General features: G+C 48.0%; 1 protein-coding gene across 11 annotated transcripts; it reads left to right on the top strand.

Annotated features, from left to right (window-relative positions):
* Nucleotides 1-10,687: 10,687 nt before the first annotated feature.
* On the top strand, nt 10,688-22,910 carry LOC137216501 (group IIE secretory phospholipase A2-like). Of its 11 annotated transcripts, XM_067722614.1 has the most exons (6): nt 10,688-10,812; nt 15,291-15,371; nt 16,122-16,263; nt 16,472-16,578; nt 21,279-21,385; nt 22,297-22,910. In XM_067722614.1, exons 2-5 carry the CDS (start codon nt 15,332-15,334, stop codon nt 21,356-21,358), a joined length of 369 nt encoding a protein of 122 aa, XP_067578715.1. In that variant the 5' UTR covers nt 10,688-10,812; nt 15,291-15,331; the 3' UTR covers nt 21,359-21,385; nt 22,297-22,910. The 11 variants fall into 11 exon arrangements, with proteins under 11 accessions (XP_067578715.1, XP_067578692.1, XP_067578672.1 ...); XM_067722591.1 differs by lacking the exons at nt 21,279-21,385; nt 22,297-22,910 and adding an exon at nt 18,424-18,853 and having other exon boundaries at nt 16,125-16,263; XM_067722571.1 differs by lacking the exons at nt 21,279-21,385; nt 22,297-22,910 and adding an exon at nt 18,424-18,853.

Raw genomic sequence — 22,910 nt, 5'->3', positions numbered from 1 at the left:
TGATAAACAAAGGTAGGTAATGGTGAGCCTCAAGGACCAGGAAGGAGGTGGGAGGTCCCTGCACTTGACTGGCAGCTTGAGCTAGAGCTGGCCTTAGGCAGTTGAACAGAAGGCCAATTCCCAATGGCTCAGTGCCTGCCGACTGCCACCCCAAATAACATGTGTGAGGGGAGGTGGTGTTGGCACCCCGGCAGGCTCCTGGATGGGCAGCTCGGAGACGGGGCCTCGCAGAGAACTGTGGAAGCAGCATCACCGTGGCTGGTGGTAGACTGACCCATCACCCTGCCACTGGACAAAGTTCACCTGGACGCTGACCCCACCCCTGCTCTGCTTCCTCTTCTGCTATCACTGTTGGCCTCATTCTAGTCTCGAACATGGGCTCAAATTCTGAGTCCTCTGTCTTAAGGGCTGAGGAAGGACTTCCTGATTCCCAGGACTACTAAGCAGATTCCCCAACACCCCCAAGGTTGGGGGTGGTGAATTTCACTGTGTTCCCCACCCCAGGTGCTGCCTCTCCTCCACAGCACACAGACCAGTTCATTCACGCTCCATCACCTGGTCAAAGAACTGGGGGGAATCTACCCAGTCCCAAGACAGAAACAACCAGGGCCGGATAGCAGGCAAACTCCAAGCCTGGCTAGAGAGGACCCCTAACTGCCCACGGACTCACGGACAGGGAGGCAGTGGCAGACAGATGGACCCTGTCTGGTGGCAAAGGGGAGAGGCAACACCCAAGGCAGAAATCCAGTGACATCTCTGGGGGACTTAAGGAACCTGCTCAGTTGTCCTGGGAGACAGGAAGCCTCCTTGAGACCTTAAGGAGAAGACTTCACATTTGAACCCTTATTCGAGACCAGAATGAGACCGATGGTGACCATGGAAGAAACAGCAAGGCAGGGCGCAGGTTTGGTGCTCAATGTGGAGAAGCCAGGCACAGCTACCTGCAAGGGGCGTCGGGAAATCCACCCAGTGTTGCAACTGACCCCTGAGAAGCTGGAGAACCTCTTCTCAGTGGTTCAGCTGTGGTTCAGTGGTGACTGGTCTTTGGGGAAAAGGTGCCCACCCCCCAACCCTAGGAGAGGGGCAGAAAAAATGTACCTATCGCTGCTATATCCGTAGTTATTTCTTTTTCACGCTTCTGATTGTGTACGCTGGCTCTGTCTCCATTTTTTTTTTTTATCAGACTCGTAGATTATATTATTAGGTATTTTCCCCTCTTGAATCAGCTCTTTGACTTGTCAGTTCTGCTATTTTTCTCTTTTTTTACTTATTACAATCTGTTCTTCTCTATCTTGTTTCCTTCCTACACTCCTTTCTGTGTATTTTGTCATTCTTTTTCTAACTTCTTGCATTGAATGCTTAATTTATTCATTTCATTCTTCCTCGCTTATGAATGCATTTGACTATCAATTTTCTGTGTATGGTTTAATCTATAACCTGTAACCATGAAATGCTGTTTTCATTATTCTACAATATTAAAAATGTCTTCATATATATGAGAGTCATTTAGAAGAATTCCCTTTCCCAGTGATAGAGGCTTTTCTTTCTTCTTTTGTTAGTTATTACCGCTTCTTATTGTGTTGTAGACCAAGTCTGTACTATTTCTACCTTTTTTGTTTAAATTAATTGATGTTTTCTTTGAGACCTAACACGTGGTCAGTTTTTGTTTGCATCCCACACACACTTGACTAGGAAGAATAACCTCTGTTTATCAGGCATAGAATTAGACCTATTAGATTCTTTATACAGTCATTTAATAAACATTTGTTAAGCATTTGCTATGTTCCAGCACTGTTCAAGTGCACAGATCACACCAGATAAAACAGATGTCTGGCCAAGGTTCCTGCTCTGGGATGGTGGGGGGCAGGGAGGAGGAGGGGGGAGACAGTCAATGACTGTAAACATAATTAAAAGTAAATTATATAGAAGGAAGAGAAGATGGAAAAGATGCTGATGATAAATAAAAGCTATGTAGCTTGAAAAAAATTTTAAGCACTAATAAAAAATATCTAGAATTTTTTTTTTTTTTTTTTTTTTTTGCGGTACACGGGCCTCTCCCGTTGCGGAGCACAGGCTCCGGACGCACAGGCTCAGCAGCCATGGCTCACGGGCCCAGCCGCTCCATGTGGGATCTTCCCGGACCAGGGCACGAACCCATGTCCCCTGCATCGGCAGGCGGACTCTCAACCACTGCACCACCAGGGAAGCCCCTAGAATTTTTTTTTAAAAAGTAAATTATATAGTATATTAGAAGGTGACAAATGTTATGAATATAGAAAAAGTACAGCTGGTTAAGAGGAATGGGATGGGGGAGGAGTTGTAACTGTAAATAGGGTCGGAGGGGGATTCACTGAGAAAGTGACATTTGAAAAAAAAATTGAAGGACGTGAGGGTGTCAAGCAAACAGACATCTGGGGGAAGAGCCTGCCAGGCAGAGAGACAAACCAGGGCCGAGGCCCCAGAGCAAGGGTGAGCCTGGCATGTTGGAGGACCAGCCAGAAGACAAGGGTGTCTGGAGCACACTGAGCAAGAGAGCATAACAGGGATTGGAAACAGGGCGTTGGACCATGTGGGACCCTGTCTCCCACCGTGAGACTTTGTCTTATTCTGAGACAAAGTGAGATGATGTGACTTGCACATAAAGCGATCACTCTGGCCAGTGTGTTGAGAAGAGACTGTAGGAAGCAAAGGCAGAGGCAGTCATACAGGTGAGGGAGTCATACAGGTGAGGGTGTCATACAGGTGGCAAGATGGCGGCGGCTCAGACAAGGCAGGAACCATGGAGGAGGTGAGAAGTGGTCAGTTTCTGGATATAATTTGAAAGCAGAAACAATTGGATAAGGGGTGTGAGGGGTCAAGGGTGACTCCAGGGTTTTCAGCCTAAGCCCCCTAGAAGTAGAAATCCCATGGAATGAGAAGGGAAAGACAGAGTGAAGCAGTGCTCTGGGGACAGGTCAGGAGTTCACTCTTGGTCATGTTGACTTTGAGATGCCTGTTACACATCCACGTGGGGGTGTTGAGTAGGCAGGTGAATAAAGGCATCTCCATTTACAGAAGTGCATACCTGAGCTTCAGGTATGAACCTGACAGTCATTAGCCAACAGATGGTACTGAAAAGCCGTGGGAGTTGATGGCATCACCAAGGGAGTGAGTGTGGAGAAGGGAAGCTGGGAAGGAAGATGAGAAGCAGTGGCTGGGGAGGAAACCAGGAGAAGGTGGTAGAAGCCAAGTAAAGAAAATGGGCCGAGGAGGTGGAAGGGTCAGCGTGTTAAATGCTGCGATAGGTCCCCTAAGGTGAGTATTAGCCATTGGACCAGCAATATGGTTATCCTTGGTGACCTTAGGAAGAGCCATGGGGCGAAGTTCTGGGAGTGAGACTGATTGATCAGAGTGTGTATCAGTCAAAGTCCTGACGGAAAATAGGTAGCCCCTTCGAACTGTAACTCAAGGAGACTTTAATAAAAGGACTTTCAGCAAAGATGTGGGCAGGTGTAGGGAAATCTCAAGGAATTTGTGGGGTAGTTGTTACCATCTCCATGCCTGGAAAGTCGGGGGGCGGGGAGGGCGGGGGGGGGAGTGAGGAGAGGAGCCTGGGGGTGTGGCCAGGGGCTGTGGTCAAGGGACACACCCATACCCCTCCCCAGAGAGGGGCCCAGAGGAATAAACATCCTGACTCACTCTCCTCCCTCCTCTGATTCTTCCGCTGGTCCTCCCTGGCGCCAAACCAAACAGGAAGCCACAGCTCAAGTGGACCTGTTGATGCAGCCATAGGGGTCAGCCTCCCAGGATGCAGGAAGGGCAGGGAACAGAACTGGAAGGACAAAGTAGTTTGGAGAGAATAACATTTGCTGTGTTTGCATTTTCCTGGCATTTTTAATTCCCTTGTGCCCAATACTTGCAATAGGTGTAAGAGAAAGTATACACTATGACTTAAATGAAAGGAAAGAGACTTTCTTAAATTAAAAACGATGACGTCATGAGAAATGTTACAAATGCAGGCCACTTTAATTGCCTTAACCCTCAAGTTGACAATAATCTAACTGCATCATTTCTATACCTTAACTACAAGTAGATGCGATGTTATGTTTATAGTAAAAGTATCCATTCCTTTTTAATTTTTTTTCTCTGTTATAAAATCTACCACCTTTCCATGGGTGGGTCTAAAATTTGACCATGGCCTGACTTCTGTCATTGATAAATTCAGAGCTAACTTGAGACTTTGTGTGGGATTGACCACATTGGACAAGCCATCTAAATCCAAGGCTGATCCCTCTACAGCAGGGCTTTCAACCTCAGCACTATTGACACTTGGGGCTGGGTAGTTCTCTGTTGTGGGGTCTGTCCTGGGCATTGTAGGCTGTTTAACAGCATCCCTGACCTGCACCAACTGGATCCCAGCAACATCCTCTCAGTTGCAACAACAAAATACCTCTCCAGACTTTGCCACATGTCCCCTGGAGGCCAAATCAGCCTTGGTTGAGAATGATCCTCTACAGTTTAGTGCCTTGGCGCTGAGGCCATGCAAAACAACGTAAAGGGAAAGGAATTTGGGCGATCCCTCTATACCGACCACAGGAGCCTTTAATGCTAAAAGCTAAAGGCTTCATGCTCTAGAGCAGCACTGCTCAAAATGTAACGTGTCTGAAAATCTCCCAGGGAATCTTGTTAAAATGCAGATTCTGGTTTCCGGCCTTACATTTAGGGCCACTCTGGAAAACAGTATGGAGGTTCCTCAAAAAACTAAAAATAGAACTACCATATGATCCAGCAATCCCACTCCTGGGTATAAATCTGAAGAAAACAAAAACACTAATTCAAAAAGATACATACACCCCAATGTTCATAGCAACGTTATTTACAATAGCCAAGATATGGAAGCCACCTAAGTGTCTATCAACAGAGGAATGGATAAAGAAGATGTGAGATATATATACACACAATGGAGATCACACACACACACACACACACACACACACACACACACGAGTATACTACTCAGCCATAAAAAAGAATGAAAATTTTGCCATTTGCAGCAACATGGATGGACTTAGAGGGCATCATGCTAACTGAAATAAGTCAGACAAAGACAAATTCTGTATGATATCACTCATATGTGGAATCTAAAAAATAAAACAAACTAGTGAATATAACAAAAAAGAAACAGACTCACAGGTAAAGAAAACAAACTTGTGGTTACTAGTCATGAGAGGTACAAACTACTATGCATAAAATAAATAAGCTACAAGGATATATTGTACAGCACAGGGAATATAGCCAATATTTATAATAACTTAAATGGAGTATAATCTATAAAAATATTGAATCACTATGTTGTACACCTGAAACTCATAAAGTATTGTAAATCAACTATACTTCAATTTCAAAAATAATTAATTTTTTAAAATGCAGATCCTGATTCAGCAGGTCTGGAACAGGACCTACCTGGTATTCAACGTCAAGTCCAACTCAGACTAAGTGAATCAGAATCTGCCTTTTCAGAAAACCCCCAAGGGATTCATATGCACATTAAGGTTGAGAAGCACTGTCCTGAGAAAACACACTCGAATTTAGCTGAAGCTAAAGTCCTGGTCTGCAAACCTGGCTGAAGAAACACAGGAAATTCAGCAGGTCATCGTTCTGCCCCCAGTGTCTGCAGGACGTGCCTACAGGAAGCCTCGTTCCCCCATCTTGAATCCTTGCCTCAGCTGTGCACACTGCCTAAAGCTCCCACAGCCCTAGGGCATCTGCTAAAGACCTCTGCTATCTCATGTACCTGTGCTAAGGCAGGCTCCTAGTTCAAGGTCAAGGTGAAGTTGCTTGGCCCACACTTTTGCGAAGTCCTTCCCCATGAACCTGCCCATATTTGCTTAAGAATATCACCTGAAGCTCCACCTGTATGGAAACAGCAGCTTGTATCAAATGCCACCTGTATTGGGCTTCCCTAGTTCTAATCCCTGTTTATTTCTTACGTTCCTAACAGACATCAGATGTGGGTTTTGGAGGAAGGTCATTAAATAATATTTTTCCCTTCCCATGTAGGTAGCTTTTGTAGTGAACTTTAAATTCTGTCTCTTATTAACCCAGATCCAGAAGAACATCTTATCTCACCTGACTCAATTTTTTTTTAACATTTTGAAACATTTTAACACAAATACTGTAGAATTTTATCTCTAAGCGTATGGCTCCTACGTCACGTATTTCTTTCTACTGGATCAAAGTTATTTCTGCACCTGCTTATCTCCTCTTTGGGACAACAGACCTGCAGGATGGGCTACATATCTGGTTTGTTCTTGGACCAGGACATAACCTGCACGTAGAGATGCTCAGTCAACATTTATGTAATGAATAATCATGACTATTTTGCCCCTTAGGCCATTGTATTATAAATTAAGAAATTAATTCAACTCCTTCTAGACGTGGCATAGAGCCTAGTTCTGTGGGGTAGCCCACCCTGATCGGAGCCGCTCCCTCATATCGCAACTCTGAAACTATCTTGCAGATCTTATGCCATGTTGACTAACTCGCTGATAGATTTCTTTTTCCTTGTCTAGTTCTGGCCTTTTGTTAATGTTTGAAGACACTTACTTGCTTTCATCTGTTCTTGGATCACCCTTGTTCTGTTATCTCAGCAGCTAAGGACTTGATGGACACGTTATTTCAGATCTTGATCTGAAGATGTTCTATGTCTAACATCAAAGTATAACAAGGTGACCCTGGGTGGGAAAAGACTTGAACCTGTTTTAACCCTTGGTGAGGAACAATGAGAAAGGGATGGGCCTAAGCTTGGCTGTTAGTGTTTCACACATGGTGTCACTTAACACGGAGCAGCATAGACTTGGGAGATGAGATGATGGGGATAGTGATAGGTGGACGATGATGATGATGATAAGAAGAGGGGGAGTCAACAGCATGATGTCTTCCATGACACTCAAGTACATGAAATGTCACAATGCTTTAGCTTTTCAAATCAAATCAATTTATCTCACCTGACCCAGGTTGGTAGGCAATTTAAGTCATGTCTTGGAGGAATCTCTTCCCCCTCCCTTGAAGTTGTACCATAGTCTTCAGGATTGACCCAGCCCAGGACGTTTGGGAAAGGGTCTTGGTACACCATGCTGCACTTCCTGGTGGTCACTTGGCCCATTTGAAAAGCTGAGGCTATTCTCTTTCCAAGCCATGGTTGAGCCCGTGGATCTTTGTGGAGGTTTCCAACCTCTGCACCTGGTGTTCAGCCTCACCTCCATGTACCACCCAGATACCCGTCCTGGGGTCTCCTGAATCCAAGTAGAACCAGATTTCTGCTACCCATAGAAACCTTCTGGGTTATTCTTGATCCTTCTCAGTTTCAAATGACAGAACCCAAGTCAAACTAGCCTAAGTCACAAAGAGAATCTGTTGGTCTACATAACTTGAAGGTTCAGAGTAGAAATCAAACGATGTTAGATCCAAGAATTTCAATATCTCTCTGTGTCTCTCTGTCTCTGTCTCTCTATCTCTCTGCCTGCCTCCACCAGCATAGTGGCTTCATTCTATAGGAAGCTTCTCCCATGGAGTCAAGAAACATGGTCACTGACAGCTCCAGGCTTGCATGGTCTTTATAGCTCAAGGCCCCAGAGAAAGGGGAGACCCATAAATCAAATCTAAGGAAAGATTCTGATTGGTCCATTTTAAGTGCTTATTCCTGGAAATACCCCTGTAGCCAGGAGAAACAACCTGTGCTTGGACATCTTGGGTCACGAGTCTACCCTAGTGGTGGAGAATGCAGGGCACCATGACGAGTAATTGTACAGGATCACATAGAACGGAGGGGAGAGATGGTTTGCGAAGTAAAAAGCAGTTATTACCAACAAAATGGAGAGGAGATGTTAAAACAAACCTTCCTCACTACACACACACACACACACACACACACGTATACACACACACTCACATAAACACGTATACACACATAGAATGCCTAGTGGTTGGGCATCCCATCTCCCCACCCCCAGTCCCCACTACACTCCTAGCAAAAAAAAAAAAAAAAAAAATCAAAGGACTTCTATTTCAAAAAGTTGTCTAACAATAATTAGGGTAACTAATGTGGACTTTCATGCCCAAAATAAAAGAGCTCTCCATGCTGCCACAAAGGCAGCTCCCTGCCCATCCATCTGAAAGCACTGGTTGCCAGGCCCCACCCACATGCATGGAGATGTTTATGGTCTTGTTTATAAATATCAGCAGACCATCAAGGACTACCAGAAATGTAAAGAAACATTGCAAAGTGGAGGAGGCCAACATAAACAAGGTAGAAATTGAGATAATTCAGAGAACAGAAGATATATGTTTTGGTTTTTTGTTTTTTTGCGGTACACGGGCCTCTCACTGCTGTGGCCTCTCCCGTTGTGGAGCACAGGCTCCGGACGTGCAGGCCCAGTGGCCACGGCTCACAGGCCCAGCTGCTCCGCGACATGTGGGATCTTCCCGGACCGGGGCACGAACCCGTGTCCCCTGCGTTGGCAGGCGGACTCTCAACCACTCCACCACCAGGGAAGCCCCAGAAGATATATTTTTTAAATCTCTAATTGTTAACCTCAGAAAGATTCAAGAAAATAATGCATTCATAAAGCACCAGGAAGTTATGTTAAAACAGTAAGCGGATAACAAGAAAGAAGTTTTAAAAAAAGATATGATTGCTGGAATTTTTAAAAGCAAAGAAGGGTTGGAAGAAAAAGTCAAAGTAATTCTTAGAAAGTAGAACCAAAAGACTATAAAAGAAAAAATATAACAGAAAAGAGACTCAGAGAATCAATCCAAGAAGTCTAACAGTCATCTTATAGGAAATCCAAAAAAGAGAAAACAGAGCAAAAGAAATTCTCAAAGAAACATGAGAATCCCCCAGAGCTGAAGAATAACTGTCCTCAGATTGAACGGCCTCACTTGAGTGCTTAGAAAATCAGATGGGGAAAACACTCATGCCTAGCCACATCGCTGCAAAATTTTAGAACACTAAAGATGCCCTGGGCATCCCTCAACCCCACTGAAATAATTTCACCTGTTTCATTCCTCCCTCTTGTGAAAGGAAAATCAAAATGGAGTTGGTACTGGTAAGAGAGCTCTCTAAAATGGAACAGGGAGGGAGACCATTGAGGAAGGATGACCTAGGTACATCTCAGCCTGGATGGAATCTGACCTTTTGACTGCTTATTATCCTAACAGAACATCTGGCAAAAACTCAAGATACTGATTGGACCTTACCCTAAAACGACCCATGATAGCCTTCCCTTAAGGACAAATATTTCCTTTCTTGTATCAGAGTACAGCTTCATGGCTTTTGCCTTTATAAGCCCCTGACTCCTTCTCTTCCCCTGAACACTCTTTCCACTTTACCGGAATCTGTGTCTCCTGACTTGCAATTCTATTCTTTTTTTTTCTTTAATTTACTTTTGGCTGCGTTGGGTCTTCGTTGCTGCGTGCGGACTTTCTCTAGTTGCGGCGAGTGGGGGCTACTCTTCGCTGCGCTGCGCAGGCTTCTCACTGCGGTGGCTTCTCTTGTTGCGGAGCACAGGCTCTAGGCACACGGGCTTCAGTAGTTGTGGCACGAGGGCTCAGTAGTTGTGGCTCGCGGGCTCTAGACAGCAGGCTCAGTAGTTGTGACACACAGCCTTAGTTGCTCTGTGGCATCTTCCCGGACCAGGGCTTGAACCCGTGTCCCCTGCATTGGCAGGCGGATTCTTAACCACTGCTCCACCAGGCAAGCCCCTAACTTGCAGTTCTTAAGACCCCAAATACACTCTTTTCTTATTTGCAGCCTTCTGTGGTTTTCTGGTTGATACTCCATGTTAAGACAATGAGTTCTGACTTTCCACATGCCGTGAACCAGCATGTGAGTTCGCCAACCCAGGCGACATTAGACTCACAGAGCTGCCCAGATTAGCACAGTGAATTACAGAACCTTGGGCTAGGGCATCCAGAGTAATAAGTTCAACCTGACACAACATTTTACTCTTGGTGGGGGAGCCTCAACATCTTTTCTCACAATTTCTCCCCAGATCTTTTTATAATACGAATTAGCAAATTCTTTTGACTCTTTCTGGGGTAACGCTTCTATTTCTTACTCTGGAAACTCTAAACTAGAGCTCGCCGTTTAGTCGTGCGTGCATTTGCTCACTTAAGTGCCTACCTTGTGCCAGGCGTTGTTCTAGGCACTGGAGGAAGAACCGTGTTCGAGACAAAGTGTCTGCCCTCAAGGAACTCACATTCTATGAGGGGAGAACAGAAGAAATAAACAAATCTGACATATAATATGTTGCGTGGTCCTGGGTATGATAAATACCTCCCTCTTTAACCAAACGCCATCAAAACAATCAGCCCGTCATGAGGTCTTTCTATTCCTCATCCCTCTTAAGTTGTTGTATGTCAGCAAGCACCCAGCACGCCAAGCTTTGCCCTTGTGAGCAGGTGGCTGTTTAATGACTATGGGTACCATGGGCAGCTGGCGTTCGAAAATCATGGCCCCGTCTGTGCCCGTTAACCTATCCCAGGGCCTATTGCTTACAGCCTTCTTTCTGGTGCCAATTTCTATATGAAATAAAGGTTTTTGTTTGCAAGCACATTGAACGGTTACAGAAACCTACTCTGGTTAACCAAAGTCAGAAAGGAATTTGGTGAAAGGAAACTGGATGACTCATGAACTAGAAGAGCTCAGGGCGGAGTCAAGATGGCATACTAGGAGGACGTGGAATTCGCGTCTCTGCACAGCGAGGGTACCTACCAGGCACCGGTGGGGGACCACGGACACCTAAGGGGTCAGGAGGAACCCCCAGCGACCTGGTATGATGTGAGCGCGGGGGGAGGGAGGGAGGAGGAGAAGTGGAGGCAGGAGAGGACTGGCACCCCTCAGGGGCGGCGCGGGGGAGGGGAAGGGATCTCAGGCCCGAAGCGGGAAACTGGGAGGGCAGAGGATCAAACGGGAGCGTGGCCAGGTTTCCCCTGCCTACTTGGGCCCCGGGGAGCCTGCTGAGATCCCGGGCCTGATCCTCTGCCCACCAAGGCCCCCTCCAGCCGCGCGGGTCCTGAGGGAGTGGGAGGGAGAGAAGGGGGAGCAAAAGTAAAGGCTGGACCTCCAGGATCGGCACCCCTGAGGGGTGGCTGGAGGAGGGGAGGAGTTCCTACACCCACTTGGACCCACTCATGGCTAGGGGTCCAGCGGGGACGGGGAGACCCTGGGGGTGGACCGTGCGGGGGTGGGGGGCGGAGCAACGGAAGGGAAGGTGGCCAGCGCTTTCCCTGTGCACTTTGGCACTGGGGAGCCTATTGGGCTCCCAGGCCTAATCCTCTGCCCTTGGAGCCTCCCTCTTGCCAGCGCAGAGCCCAAGCCCCGCCCCTACACCCCCCCCCCCAGGGCCCACCTCTACACTGGGAGACCCCCTCCAGTGCGCTGAGTCTAAACTCCACCCACACCCCGTCACCCAGGGCCTTAGCTCCCAACTCCGGAACTCCACACTCCGGAGGCCCTCCTTTGGAGGTGCGGCCTCTCCCCTTCTGCACAGGTGCTAAGCAGGGCCCAGGCCCTGCCCCACGCCTGAACATCACCCCTCGACCGGCCTAGGTCCCACCTCACCCTAAACCCCACCCCTGCCTAAGTTCCTGCCCCGCCTAAACTCCACCCCCCATGGTCAAGGCTTTTTTTTTTTTTTTTTTTTTCTGTTGTGGTTTTATTTTACCTTATTGCAGTTGTTTCAATTATATTTTTTATCTTTCTAATTTTATTTTGTTTTTCATTCTTTGTTATTGTATTGCTCTTTTTTTTTTTTTTTTTTTTTTGCCATGCCACACGGCTCGTGGGATCTTAGTTCCCAGGCCAGAGGTCAGGCTCAAGCTCCTGTGGTGGGAGCTCCAAGTCCAAACCGCTGGACTAACAGAGAACCTCAGACCCCAGGGAATATTCATCAGAATGAGGCCTCCCAGACGTCCTCACCTCAGCACCAAGACCCAGCTCTATCCAACTGCCTGCAAACTCTAGTGCTGGAAGCCTCAGGTCAAACAACCAGTAAGACAGGAATACAGTTCCACCCATCAAAAAAAAAAAAAAAAGTTACAGACAAAGGAGCAAGGTAAAAACTTACAAGACCAAATAAATGAACATGAAATAGGCAACCTACCTGAAAAAGAATTCAGAGTGATGATAGTAAAGATGATCCAAAATCTTGGAAATAGAATGGAGGAAATAAAAGAAACATTCAACAAGGACCTAGAAGAACTAAAGAGCAAACACACAGTGATGAACAACACAGTAACTGAAATTAAAATACTCTAGATGGGCTTCCCTGGTGGCGCAGTGGTTGAGAGTCCGCCTGCCGATGCAGGGGACGCGGGTTCGTACCCCAGTCCGGGAGGATCCCACATGCCGTGGAGCGGCTGGGCCCGTGAGCCATGGCCGCTGAGCCTGCGCGTCCGGAGCCTGTGCTCCGCAACGGGAGAGGCCACAACAGTGAGAGGCCCGCGTACCGCAAAAAAAAAAAAAAAAAAAAAACCCTAGAAGGAATGAATAGCAGAATAACTGAGGCAGAAAAACAGATAAGTGAGCTGGAAGGGAAAGTGGTAGAAACAACTTTCAGGGAGCAGAAAAAAGAAAGAAAAGAATTGAGGACAGTCTCAGAGACCTCTGGGACAACATTAAATGCACAACATTCAAATTATAGGGGTCCCAGAAGAAGAGAAAAGAAAGTGTCTGAGAAAATATTTGGAGAGATTATAGTCGAAAACTTCCCTAACATGGGAAAGGAGATAGTTAATCAAGTCCAGGAAGTGCAGAGAGTCTCATACAGGATAAACCCTAAGAGAAACACGCCAAGACACGTATTAATCAAACTATCAAAAAATTAAATACAAAGAAAAAATATTAAAAGCAGCAAGGGAAAAACAACAAATAACATACAAGGGAATCCCCAGAAGGTTAACAGCTGCTCTTTCAGCAGAAACTCTGCAAGCCAGAAGGGAGTGGCAGGACATATTTAAAGTGATGAAAGGGAAAAACCTACAACCAAGATTACTGTACCCAGCAAGGATCTCATTCAGATTCGATGGAGAAATCAAAAGCTTTACAAAGCTACGAGAATTCAGCACCACCAAACCAGCCTTACAACAAATGCTAAAGGAACTTGTCTAAGTGGGAAACACAAGAGAAGAAAAAGACCCATAAAAAGAAACCCAAATCGATCAAGAAAATGGTAATAGGAATATACATATCAATAACCACCTTGAATGTAAATGGATTAAATGCGCCAACCAAGAGACACAGACTGGCCGAATGGATACAAAAACAAGACCCTTATATATGCTGTCTACAGGAGACCTACTTCAGACCTAGGGACACATACAGACTGAAAGTGAAGGGATGGAAAAAGATATTCCATGCAAGTGGAAATCACAAGAAAGCTGGAGTAGCAATACTCATATCAGATAAAACAGACTTTAAAATAAAGACTGTTACAAGAGATAAGGAAGGACACTACATAATGATCAACGGATCAATCCAAGAAGAAGATATAACAATTATAAATATATATGCACCCAACATAGGAGCACCTCAATACATAAGGCAAATGCTAACAGCCATAAAAGGAGAAATCGACAGTAACACAATAATAGAGAGAGACTTTAACACCCCACTTACACCAATAGACAGATTATCCTGCTTTGGGTAGTATAGTCATTTTCACAATGTTGATTCTTTCAATCCAAGAATATGGTATACCTCTCCATCTGTTTGTATCATCCTTAATTTCTTTCATCAGTGTCTTATAGTTTTCTGCATACAGGTCTTTTGTCTCCTTAGGTAGGTTTATTCCTAGATATTTTATTCTTTCTGTTGCAATGGTAAATGGGAGTGTTTCCTTAATTTCTCTTTCAGATTTTTCATCATTAGTGTATAGGAATGCCAGGGATTTCTGTGCATTAATTTTGTATCCTGCAACTTTACCAGATTCATTGATTAGCTCTAGTAGTTTTCTGGTAGCATCTTTAGGATTCTCTGTGTATAGTATCATGTCATCTGCAAACAGTGACAGCTTTACTTCTTCTTTTCTGATTTGGATTCTTTTTATTTCTTTTTCTTCTCTGATTGCTGTGGCTAAAACTTCCAAAACAATGTTGAATAATAGTGGTGAGAGTGGGCAACCTTGTCTTTTTCCTGATCTTAGTGGAAATGGTTTCAGTTTATCACCATTGAGAACGATATTGGCTGTGGGTTTGTCATATCTGGCCTTTATTATGTTGAGGTAAGTTCCCTCTATGCATGCTTTCTGGAGGATTTTTATCATAAATTGGTCTTGCATTTTGTGGGACCTCGACATTTCTGATCACGACAGAGCCGGGTCCTCTCCTCCATCCCACGAACCTCCAGCCAAGCTTTGAAGCCCGGCCTCAGTGTTCTGACCCGACGATGGGGACAGCAGCTCTCTCTGGGGGCCAAGTTGGACCAGGAGGCTACTGTCTCCCCGACCCAGGCCCTAAGATGACATCAAAAGGATGGAAGTTTCCAGTTCATGCCGGAATGTGGGTTTTCCAGCTGAGTCAGATGGAGCCTGTTTCTATGGCAGCCACGCTCCACCACTACTCGAGGGTTTGGGGAGACAGAATTCTTAACTGGGAGTATTTTCGCTACCTGTCAAACAAGCAGGAGCCTGCCCAGGAAAGAACAATAAAGAAAGAACCCTAAGCCCAGCTGGCTGAGCGCCCAGGCTTTGCATTCTAGGTTCTTGGACAAGTGGCCCCCTGCTATGGAGTCAAGTTGCCATCACCACTCAGGGGCTGGTTGAGGGGCAGGAAGGGGAGTCGGGGCCATGCTGAAGTAGCTAGTGTCATGGAAACAGGACAGACTTGCCCTTGGTGCTCCCTGGCCAACGGAGCTGAGAACTTAAGTTTCTCAGCCTCTCTAGGCTGCATCAGTAAAATGGGAATGAGAAAAAGACACCAAGAATGAAGAGCGCCTAGCACAGCCAAGACATATAGCTCCTCAGTGGGACCAAGCACGGTGATTTGGGGAAAGGAGGAGGGGAGGGGAAGGGCGGAGAGAAGAAGGCCCACAGATCGACCCCCACCTTCCCCAAACTGCCTGGAAGCAGACCCCACAGGCCCCAGGCTGGCTCCTCCCCTGGAGACTTGGCCAAAGTGTCAGACCAGGAAGTATCATTACGTCACTGGGCATTCAGGGGTTAATGAGGGGGAGTGGACAGGACCCTGGTATTTAACTAATGCAGAGAGGCCTTGAGATCAGAGGCACCCCTGCTGACTTCCTTCTCCTGCAGCCCAGCTTCTCTACTCCCTGAACCCCTCCCCTCCCAGCAGAATGAAGCTTCCCCCTCTTCCAACCTTACTTTGCCTCATGGGTAAGTAACCTTCCTGCCTTTACCCCTCCCTTGCCCCAGCTAGGAATCCCCAACTCCCTGGAGGCCCCTGAGCTGGGCCCTGAGGAGGGTGTGATTGGACATCCTGAGGAGGCCAGTTCTTCCGGAGCCATCACTAGTCAGTGGAGAGGGGGGAGAGGGGAAGACAGCAGCCCGGATGGCCCGGTGGGGTGGGGGAGAGGGGCTGGCAGGGATCCCAGACAGCACACGAGCTCCTGCCACCCCCGCTCCATCCCTCACTTAAGTTTCCATTTTTGACTCTAACCTGCCCGGGTCAGCAGCCCCCCATTGCTGCATCATCAGGACCTAGAGGAATTTGGGGAAGTCCAGGTGGTTTGGAAGCTTATCCAGTGACATCTGATGGGACTTGACAGGGACAGAGTTCCTGCAGGGATGGGGCTGACACCTGGGGAGGTGATCAGGAAGGGTTGGGACCCGGGAGGATGAGTGGGTGGTATTCTGGGAGATGATGGAAGGAGAGCGGGGTGGGGGGTAGGGGGTCACGTGTGCTGACACGACGCGGGTGAGGACTAGGGGATCAAGGTGCAATGATGTCATGGGGACATTATTACTGCTTAGCATTGTTAGTATTGGGAATGAGGTGCTTAGGGAGGTGAGGTCACCTAGACAATCGGAGAGATGTCTGGACTCAGATTTGGGGGCACATCAGGGGCAGCTGGCTGCAGAGGGTGGGGCCCTGAGGGATCTGACCTCCTCCACCCTCCCTCCCAGCAGTGCCCCTGGCTGTCGGGAACCTGGTCCAGTTCGGGGTGATGACTGAGAGAATGAAGGGGCAGCCTGCGCTGCAGTACATTGACTATGGCTGCTACTGTGGTTTCGGCGGCTCCCACGGGCCAGTGGACCAGACAGACTGGTGAGCAGGTGGCCCAGCAGGTAGAGCACCTCGCTGGAGGATGGAGAGGCCGGGGGAGCATCCTGGGAGGAGGGAGGGGCTGGGGGCACCTAGAAAGTTGGGGCCGACCTCCACTTTGAGCCCCTTTGGGCACTGAGCCCCCCAGGCAGCCCCTGGTTCTGCCCAGCCTGGCTCACAGGCCCCTGCAAGCCAACCATGACCCTTACAGGTGCTGCCACGCCCATGACTGCTGCTATGGGAGTCTGGAGAAGCTGGGCTGTGAACCCATGTTGGAAACGTATCTTTTCTCTGCCAGCAGGCACGGCATCTTCTGTGGTAAGTGAACAGCCCTAGACTCCCCCAGACACCAGGTTGGGGGAGAGCTTCAGCTAGGAACCCTCTCGTGATGGAGCCCCTTGAGCCTGGTCACCTGGGCTGGGGCGGGCGTGGGATCTTCCATCATCACGGAAGTGGGGAGAGACCGGTCCATCCACCCAGATGCTCCTGTGGCACCCAGCCTAGAGAGCACGTGACCCATCAGCTCCTGCCCTGAACCCAGGCACTTTCCCCAGCCAGAGCCTTCCCAGCTCCAGCCTCTGGGGAGAGGAGCCAAAGGGGGTGGAGCTGAGCCCCAGAGCGGCTGTACCCACACAGCCCTCGCCAGGGCCTGGGTGGCAGCTAGAGGCAAGGTTCCCAGGACAGAGCCTTGAGGGCAGAGCCCCAGACAGAGAGAGCTGGAGCTTGGATTTGGGACAGCAGACCCTGCTCCCAAAGGCTGAATGCACCGGTGCTCATCCTTGCCAGGCCCAGTGCCCACTTGGACCAAGTAGCTTTCCTCTGGTCCCCGGCCTGGGGAAGCAGCCTGCCCCGAGTCAGAGTGCGGAGGGCTCCACGCAGCCCAGCCCCGTGGAGGGAGCTCAGATCAGAGAACCAAACCTTCTTCCTGCCGCAAAGCCAGGAGCAGCCTGGAAGGAGGGCAGGCCCAGCGTGGGGCACAGCAGGAGGGTCTAGGAGGGTCAAAGAAGACTCAGCTCAGATCCCTAAGGTCTGTCCTGGGGGAGGGGCAGAACAAGGACCAGAACCACTGGAGGCAGATTTGGCTCAGAGATGCCTGTTCCCGGCAAGGCAGCTTTGACAGGTAGTAAGCTCCCCATCCCTGGGGGTTCATGCAAGGCGAGGAAGCCACCTGTCAGGGACGGCACTGAGAGGATGAGTGAGGGGAGGTGTTAGGTGAAGAGGGACACCGGCTCAGGGAGTCACCTACCCACTGTATGTCTTTGGGCAAGTGACGTAACCCCTCAAAAGCCTCTACTTCCTCATCTACAAAAGGGAGACAATCACTCAGTTCCCTGGCTTAGTCCAGCTTCTGGTAAGAACCCCCCAAAGGAGCTGACGTGGCTGTTAAGCCCCTTCCAACTCTGACTGCTGCTGAAAGAGCAGGTGAGAGCAGAACCCGGATGGGGAACGAGGCTGACCTTTGCACAGCACAGTGAGGAAGCTGGTTATTTCTGAGCTGGGGGATGTCTTCGCGGGGACAAAAAGGAGCCAGAGCCAGTCAGGGCAGACAGAGGCAGTGGAGGGAAGAGGAGGCTTTGGGGCCCCTGGCGCCTGCAGAGCTGACGTCAGCTCTGCTCCCCAGGCAGGGTGTGGCCACGTGTGGAGGGGGAGCCCTAAAGTTAATGCTAGGAAAATGGGCTTCGTCCGCTCTGAGGGAGATAGGCACGGCCGAGCAGGTCCCAGTTTCAGTCCCTCTGGGGCACGCCGAGGCCATCTGAGGTTGAGCTGCTGTAAGCTTCCCAGCTTTCCTCTCTGGCTGACGGCTGCCTCACTGTCAGTAACGCATTACATGGGAGAAGGAGTTGCCTGGAAATGCACTCTCCCTGGGCTGAGGTGGACGACAGTTAGTGAACCAGATGGTTTCCCCATGGGGGAAAGGGCTAAGGGCAGTGGAGTGGGCTTGGGAAAGGACAGGAGAACAAACTTCCAGCCTTCCCAGCATCCTGGGCCCCAGCAGGCCCTCTGGGACTCTGCCCTTTCTCTCACCCATCCCTGGAACATCCCCCATGAGAATGGGCTTCCAGCAGAATGGGGCTGAGAACAGGGACTCCAGAGCAGTCCCCTGTATGTCTGAGAGTGGCAGGACCGAGGCGCCCAGGCCCTGACTCACCTCGTCCCATCCAGCTGGCAGAACCACCTGCCAACAACAGACCTGCGAGTGTGACAAGAGGGCTGCTCTCTGCTTTCGCGACAACCTGGGCACCTACGACCGCAAATACGCCCGTTACCCCAACAAGCTGTGCACCGGACCTACCCCGCCCTGCTAAGGCTGTGCTCCGCTTCTTCCCTGCGGCCCCCTGCCCTCCAGCTGCTGGAGCCCCAGACCTCCGGAACGTTGGCACCAGAGCCCCTCCCTCTGGAAAATTCCTTTCCTGCAAACCCATCCCTCCCTGAGAGCTCCCAGATGAGGAAGAGCCATGCCCGGGGGCCCTTTAGCACCCAGAAGATTCTATAACCCCCCCCCGGGGATCTCAGTTCCCTCTTCCGAATATGTGAATGATATTTCCCCATAATTCTAATACTGATCCTCAGAGTCTATCATCGTAGGGCTCAATTAGTCTACAGTTTCGTTCATTCGTTCGTTTCTTGAGCACCCACCATGTGCCAACAGTGTGCTAAGTGCTGGGACACAGCGTGGGTCTGACATGGGTGGCCCCTGTGCACAGCTCTGACATTCTGTCCTTTTAATTTCCCATTACAGTGAGTTTCTGTGATTCTCTTTTTCTAACATTCCACCATCTTATCCAAGATAATAATGGCAGTCTCTAGAAGGAATGTTTCTGGCCATATGGCATAATGTGAGAAGCACGCAAAATGCCAACCTAAAAATATTGTCCCCACCATGTCATCAGGCTTCAAATCCCTCCCATTAGAAGACTGGCTCAAAGTGAAAAGAAGCTCTCAAATCACCTTTTTCGAAGCCCTCCCTCGACAGATGGGCATCCGGGGCTCAGAGAGGGAAAGTTCTACCTGAAGGGGTGTCCTCACTCCCATGCCAGTGTGCCTTCATTTCCTCATGAGTGGGTATCAGTCACTGACACTCTACCCCTCTGGTTGTCATCTTGGACAGCCTAGGGTGCCCAGGGAAGGTCAGCTGTGAGGATGCCCAGGCCAGGTCAGGCTCCCGATACAGGGAGGGGAAGAGGAAAGGTTTCAACATCCAACACCCTAGGGCCAACTCTGGAGCCAATTTAAAGCACCAAAGGATTCCCATCAAATGGAATGCAGCCTATCTGGGAAGCAATGAACTTCAGCAGATTCTACTCCTAAATATAGATATATCTCCTCTATTATAATATTCTGATAAAATCTTCCAGGATTGGGATGAGACTATTCAATGAGATAAAGCATGTAAAAAAGCATCGCACAGGCAACGCTCTCAGCGGCCAGGTGATAAACATCCCCTCCCTTTGTCCATTTCATGGAACGTGTGCAACTTTCAGGACTTTGAGGGCAGGAAGGAGCCTGAAGCCATCAAATCGATGATCATCATACATTTTAAAAGGTGAAGAAGTTCTGTGCTAGCAAAACAAACACAAACAAACAAAACATGAGGGGGCAGATGTGCGTGCTTTGTTGCTGTGACTTGACTCAAATCCTTGGCGAATAATCACCGGGAGACCAGGTCGTAAAGCACAGTGTGTGTAGGTGGGGAAGAGAGCACAGTGTTTGTTGGGAAGAGTGGTCCTGAGGCGCCCTCTGTTGTCCATTTTGTTCAGGCTAATAGGTGGAAACAAATTTGGCTTAAGCCTGCATTTCCCTTCATCATGGGGGCAAAGTATGTTTCTGGGCTAGTGAAACCGGTCGCTTCGCACTTTCAGTAATCATATGCTGAGAAATAATCAATAAGTCCTTACAGACATCTTAGAATGATGGTACGACTGCATACACGAGAAACACAGGAAGAAGGAACTGACCTGGGGGAGATGGAGAGAGGTGGTGCTCTGGGCGTTACGGATTCAAGGCAGCGATGGAAGGAGTACCTTGTGATGTTACAGTTGCTTAACCATCTGACAGGGTGAAAATTGGAACTTAAGAACAAGCCTCGGTGCAGTCTGTTTTTTGAAGAATCAACAAATATTTGGTGAATGCAAGAATGATTCCGTCTAAATCCTGTTTGTGTGTGTGTACAGTACATACGCTTGATTTCCAGTGCAGACTTGGTGGAAAAGGCTGAAAAAAGGAAAGGAGAACCCTGAACTTGATGTCGGAGCTTCCAGGTGGAGCCCTCTGCTCTGCCAGTTAGCAGTGGTGCATCTGTTCTAGACCTCGCGGCTCAGGGAGCTTATTAGAAATGCAGAATCTTGGACCTGACCCCAGACCGCCGAGTTAACAAGACCCCCAGGTGACTCGTGTGCACACTGAAATCCAAAAAGCACTGATATATGGCCACAGACAGCCTCAGTGTCTGCACTTGTGAAATAGAACAATGACATTTCCCTGGTAGGTTGATTGTAGCAAGGTTTTAATAAATTAGCATGTGTGAATGTACACAAAATAATGCCTAGCACATTATAAGCATCCCATAAATGAATGAATGATAGTCATAATAACAAAAAATACCTAACATTTATTAAGCATTTGGCATTCACCAGGCACTGTTCTAAAGGCTTTATGTTTATTAATTTATCAAATGAATGAATGAGTGAATGAATTAATGGCTGAATGAGGCATGGGGACTAAATCAAGCCTGGGGAGGGGACTTTGTTACCTGAATGTTTCATAGCTTGCGTCTCCAATTTTGATGATAGGATTTGGATGGTTTTTGCTTTTGTTCCCACTTGGCCCCTAACAAAATCTATCAACCAAGTGTTCAATTAAATAACTTGCTGAGTAAGCGATTAGAAATCAAATCACGTTGGAATTCCAGAGTTAAGTCCAATTATTATTTCATGGACATTCGTCCACTTCTTTAGGGTTCTTCGCAGCGTCACTGCTGGAGAACTGAATACTGTATTAAATTCCATTCTTTCCCTCAGTACGCTTTCATACAAACCATGCTCCTGGCCCCTTGCTGAAACCTGGAGACAGAGCTAAATCTGACGTGGCCAACCTATAGACAGACAACACCAATTACTCTACACTGGTAAGTGTCATAATAGAGCTAAGATCAGGCTCTCAGGACCTAAGGTTCTTCAGCCCTCCGTTCTCCATCCAGCCTCCATCCTGTCCACAATGCCAGCTTCATTTTCCCAGAGATTGGTTTCCATCATATCACTCTTCTGCCCCTGAACCATCAGTGGCTCCCCATTGTCCACCAAGCCCTGGCATTCAAGCTTGGTATCATCTGCTTTTCCCGCCATATATATTTCTCTATGCTCCTCGCCACTGCCAGAACATGCCCACCTGTCTTCACACCTCTGTGCAATAGCTTCCTTCAACCCGGAAGCCTCCCTCTCACAGGCTCCTTATCACCACATTCACATCCATGTGCTTTGAGGCACATCTCAAATGCCACCTTTCCCATGTGCTTTTCCACCTGGAGAAGATTTCACCCTCCTCTGAACAGCCAAGCAATGTGTTTATACTTTTCTTAGGGATACTTACCCCAGCTATTTGGGCTCTTGTTTTGGGTTCCTATATGGGGAAGGCAGACTGCCCTGGGTTCAGTTCTGTGATCTTGGACCCATTATTTATTTCCTCATGTGTAAAATTGGGATGGGACCATCAGCCTCACTGGGCGGTTTTAAGGTTTAAATGAGATAACTTATTCAAAGTGCCTGGGGCATCATAGATGCTCCATCTGTGCTAGGTCACTTTGCATTTTTGTCTCCCCTATTGAATCCATCACATGGTGGATGCTAAATAAATATCTGCTTAATTGAATCCACAGATACATGATAATTGCGATTATACACATGATAAATACTATACTAATTTATTTGAATAGCCCCTTGGCCCACTACTCTGAGTGCCATTTATCTTAAAACATTTATCTTAAATGGACAAGTGTTTGGAAATCATTAACCTTCAGTGCCCTGATCTGTTGTCCCACAGAGGCAATGAGGTAAAATTGGCTGGAGAGACGGTACATAGCACTCTTCCTGGAGGGCTGTTACCTGTGATGTGTTCCAAGGTCAAAATGCACATACAGGCTGACTCGTGACACTGTAAGAAGAGGTCAGGAGGAACCAGGTATTTCTGATCTTTGGAATTCATTCAGTATGCACAGCATCAGTCTTCCAGTAGCAAAAGGCATGCGACAAGTGTTTGAAGAAAGGAGTTCCCAGTCCTTCTCCAAACGAATTGTATACCCTTAATAAACTGTCCCAAACACGTGGGACATCCTACTCTCCCACTGGAGGGGTTTGCTTATGCTGGTCCTTCAGGCCCAAATATCTTAGCTTCCTATTTCCACCTCCTATCTTCCCTTTCATGCCTCGTCTAAATGTCACTTCCTCCACGGAGCCTTCCTTGATTTCCCTTCTGAACTCACAGCCCTCCTATCAGTACCTCCTTTTATGGTCTGTGTTCTCTTGGGTCATAGTTAACACATCCGCTTTCACTGCTGGGCTGAAAGGTTTTCGAGGACAAGGTCCATGTCTGATTCAATGCCCAGAAACAAAGACTCCAACACAGCACAGGTTCAGTAAATGATGGATGGATTCTTG

The sequence above is a fragment of the Pseudorca crassidens genome, chromosome 2 (assembly GCF_039906515.1).
Source record: "Pseudorca crassidens isolate mPseCra1 chromosome 2, mPseCra1.hap1, whole genome shotgun sequence".
NCBI lineage: Eukaryota > Metazoa > Chordata > Mammalia > Artiodactyla > Delphinidae > Pseudorca > Pseudorca crassidens.
Note: the sequence above shows the minus strand (reverse complement) of the source record. Positions and strands in the feature narration are given on the sequence as shown.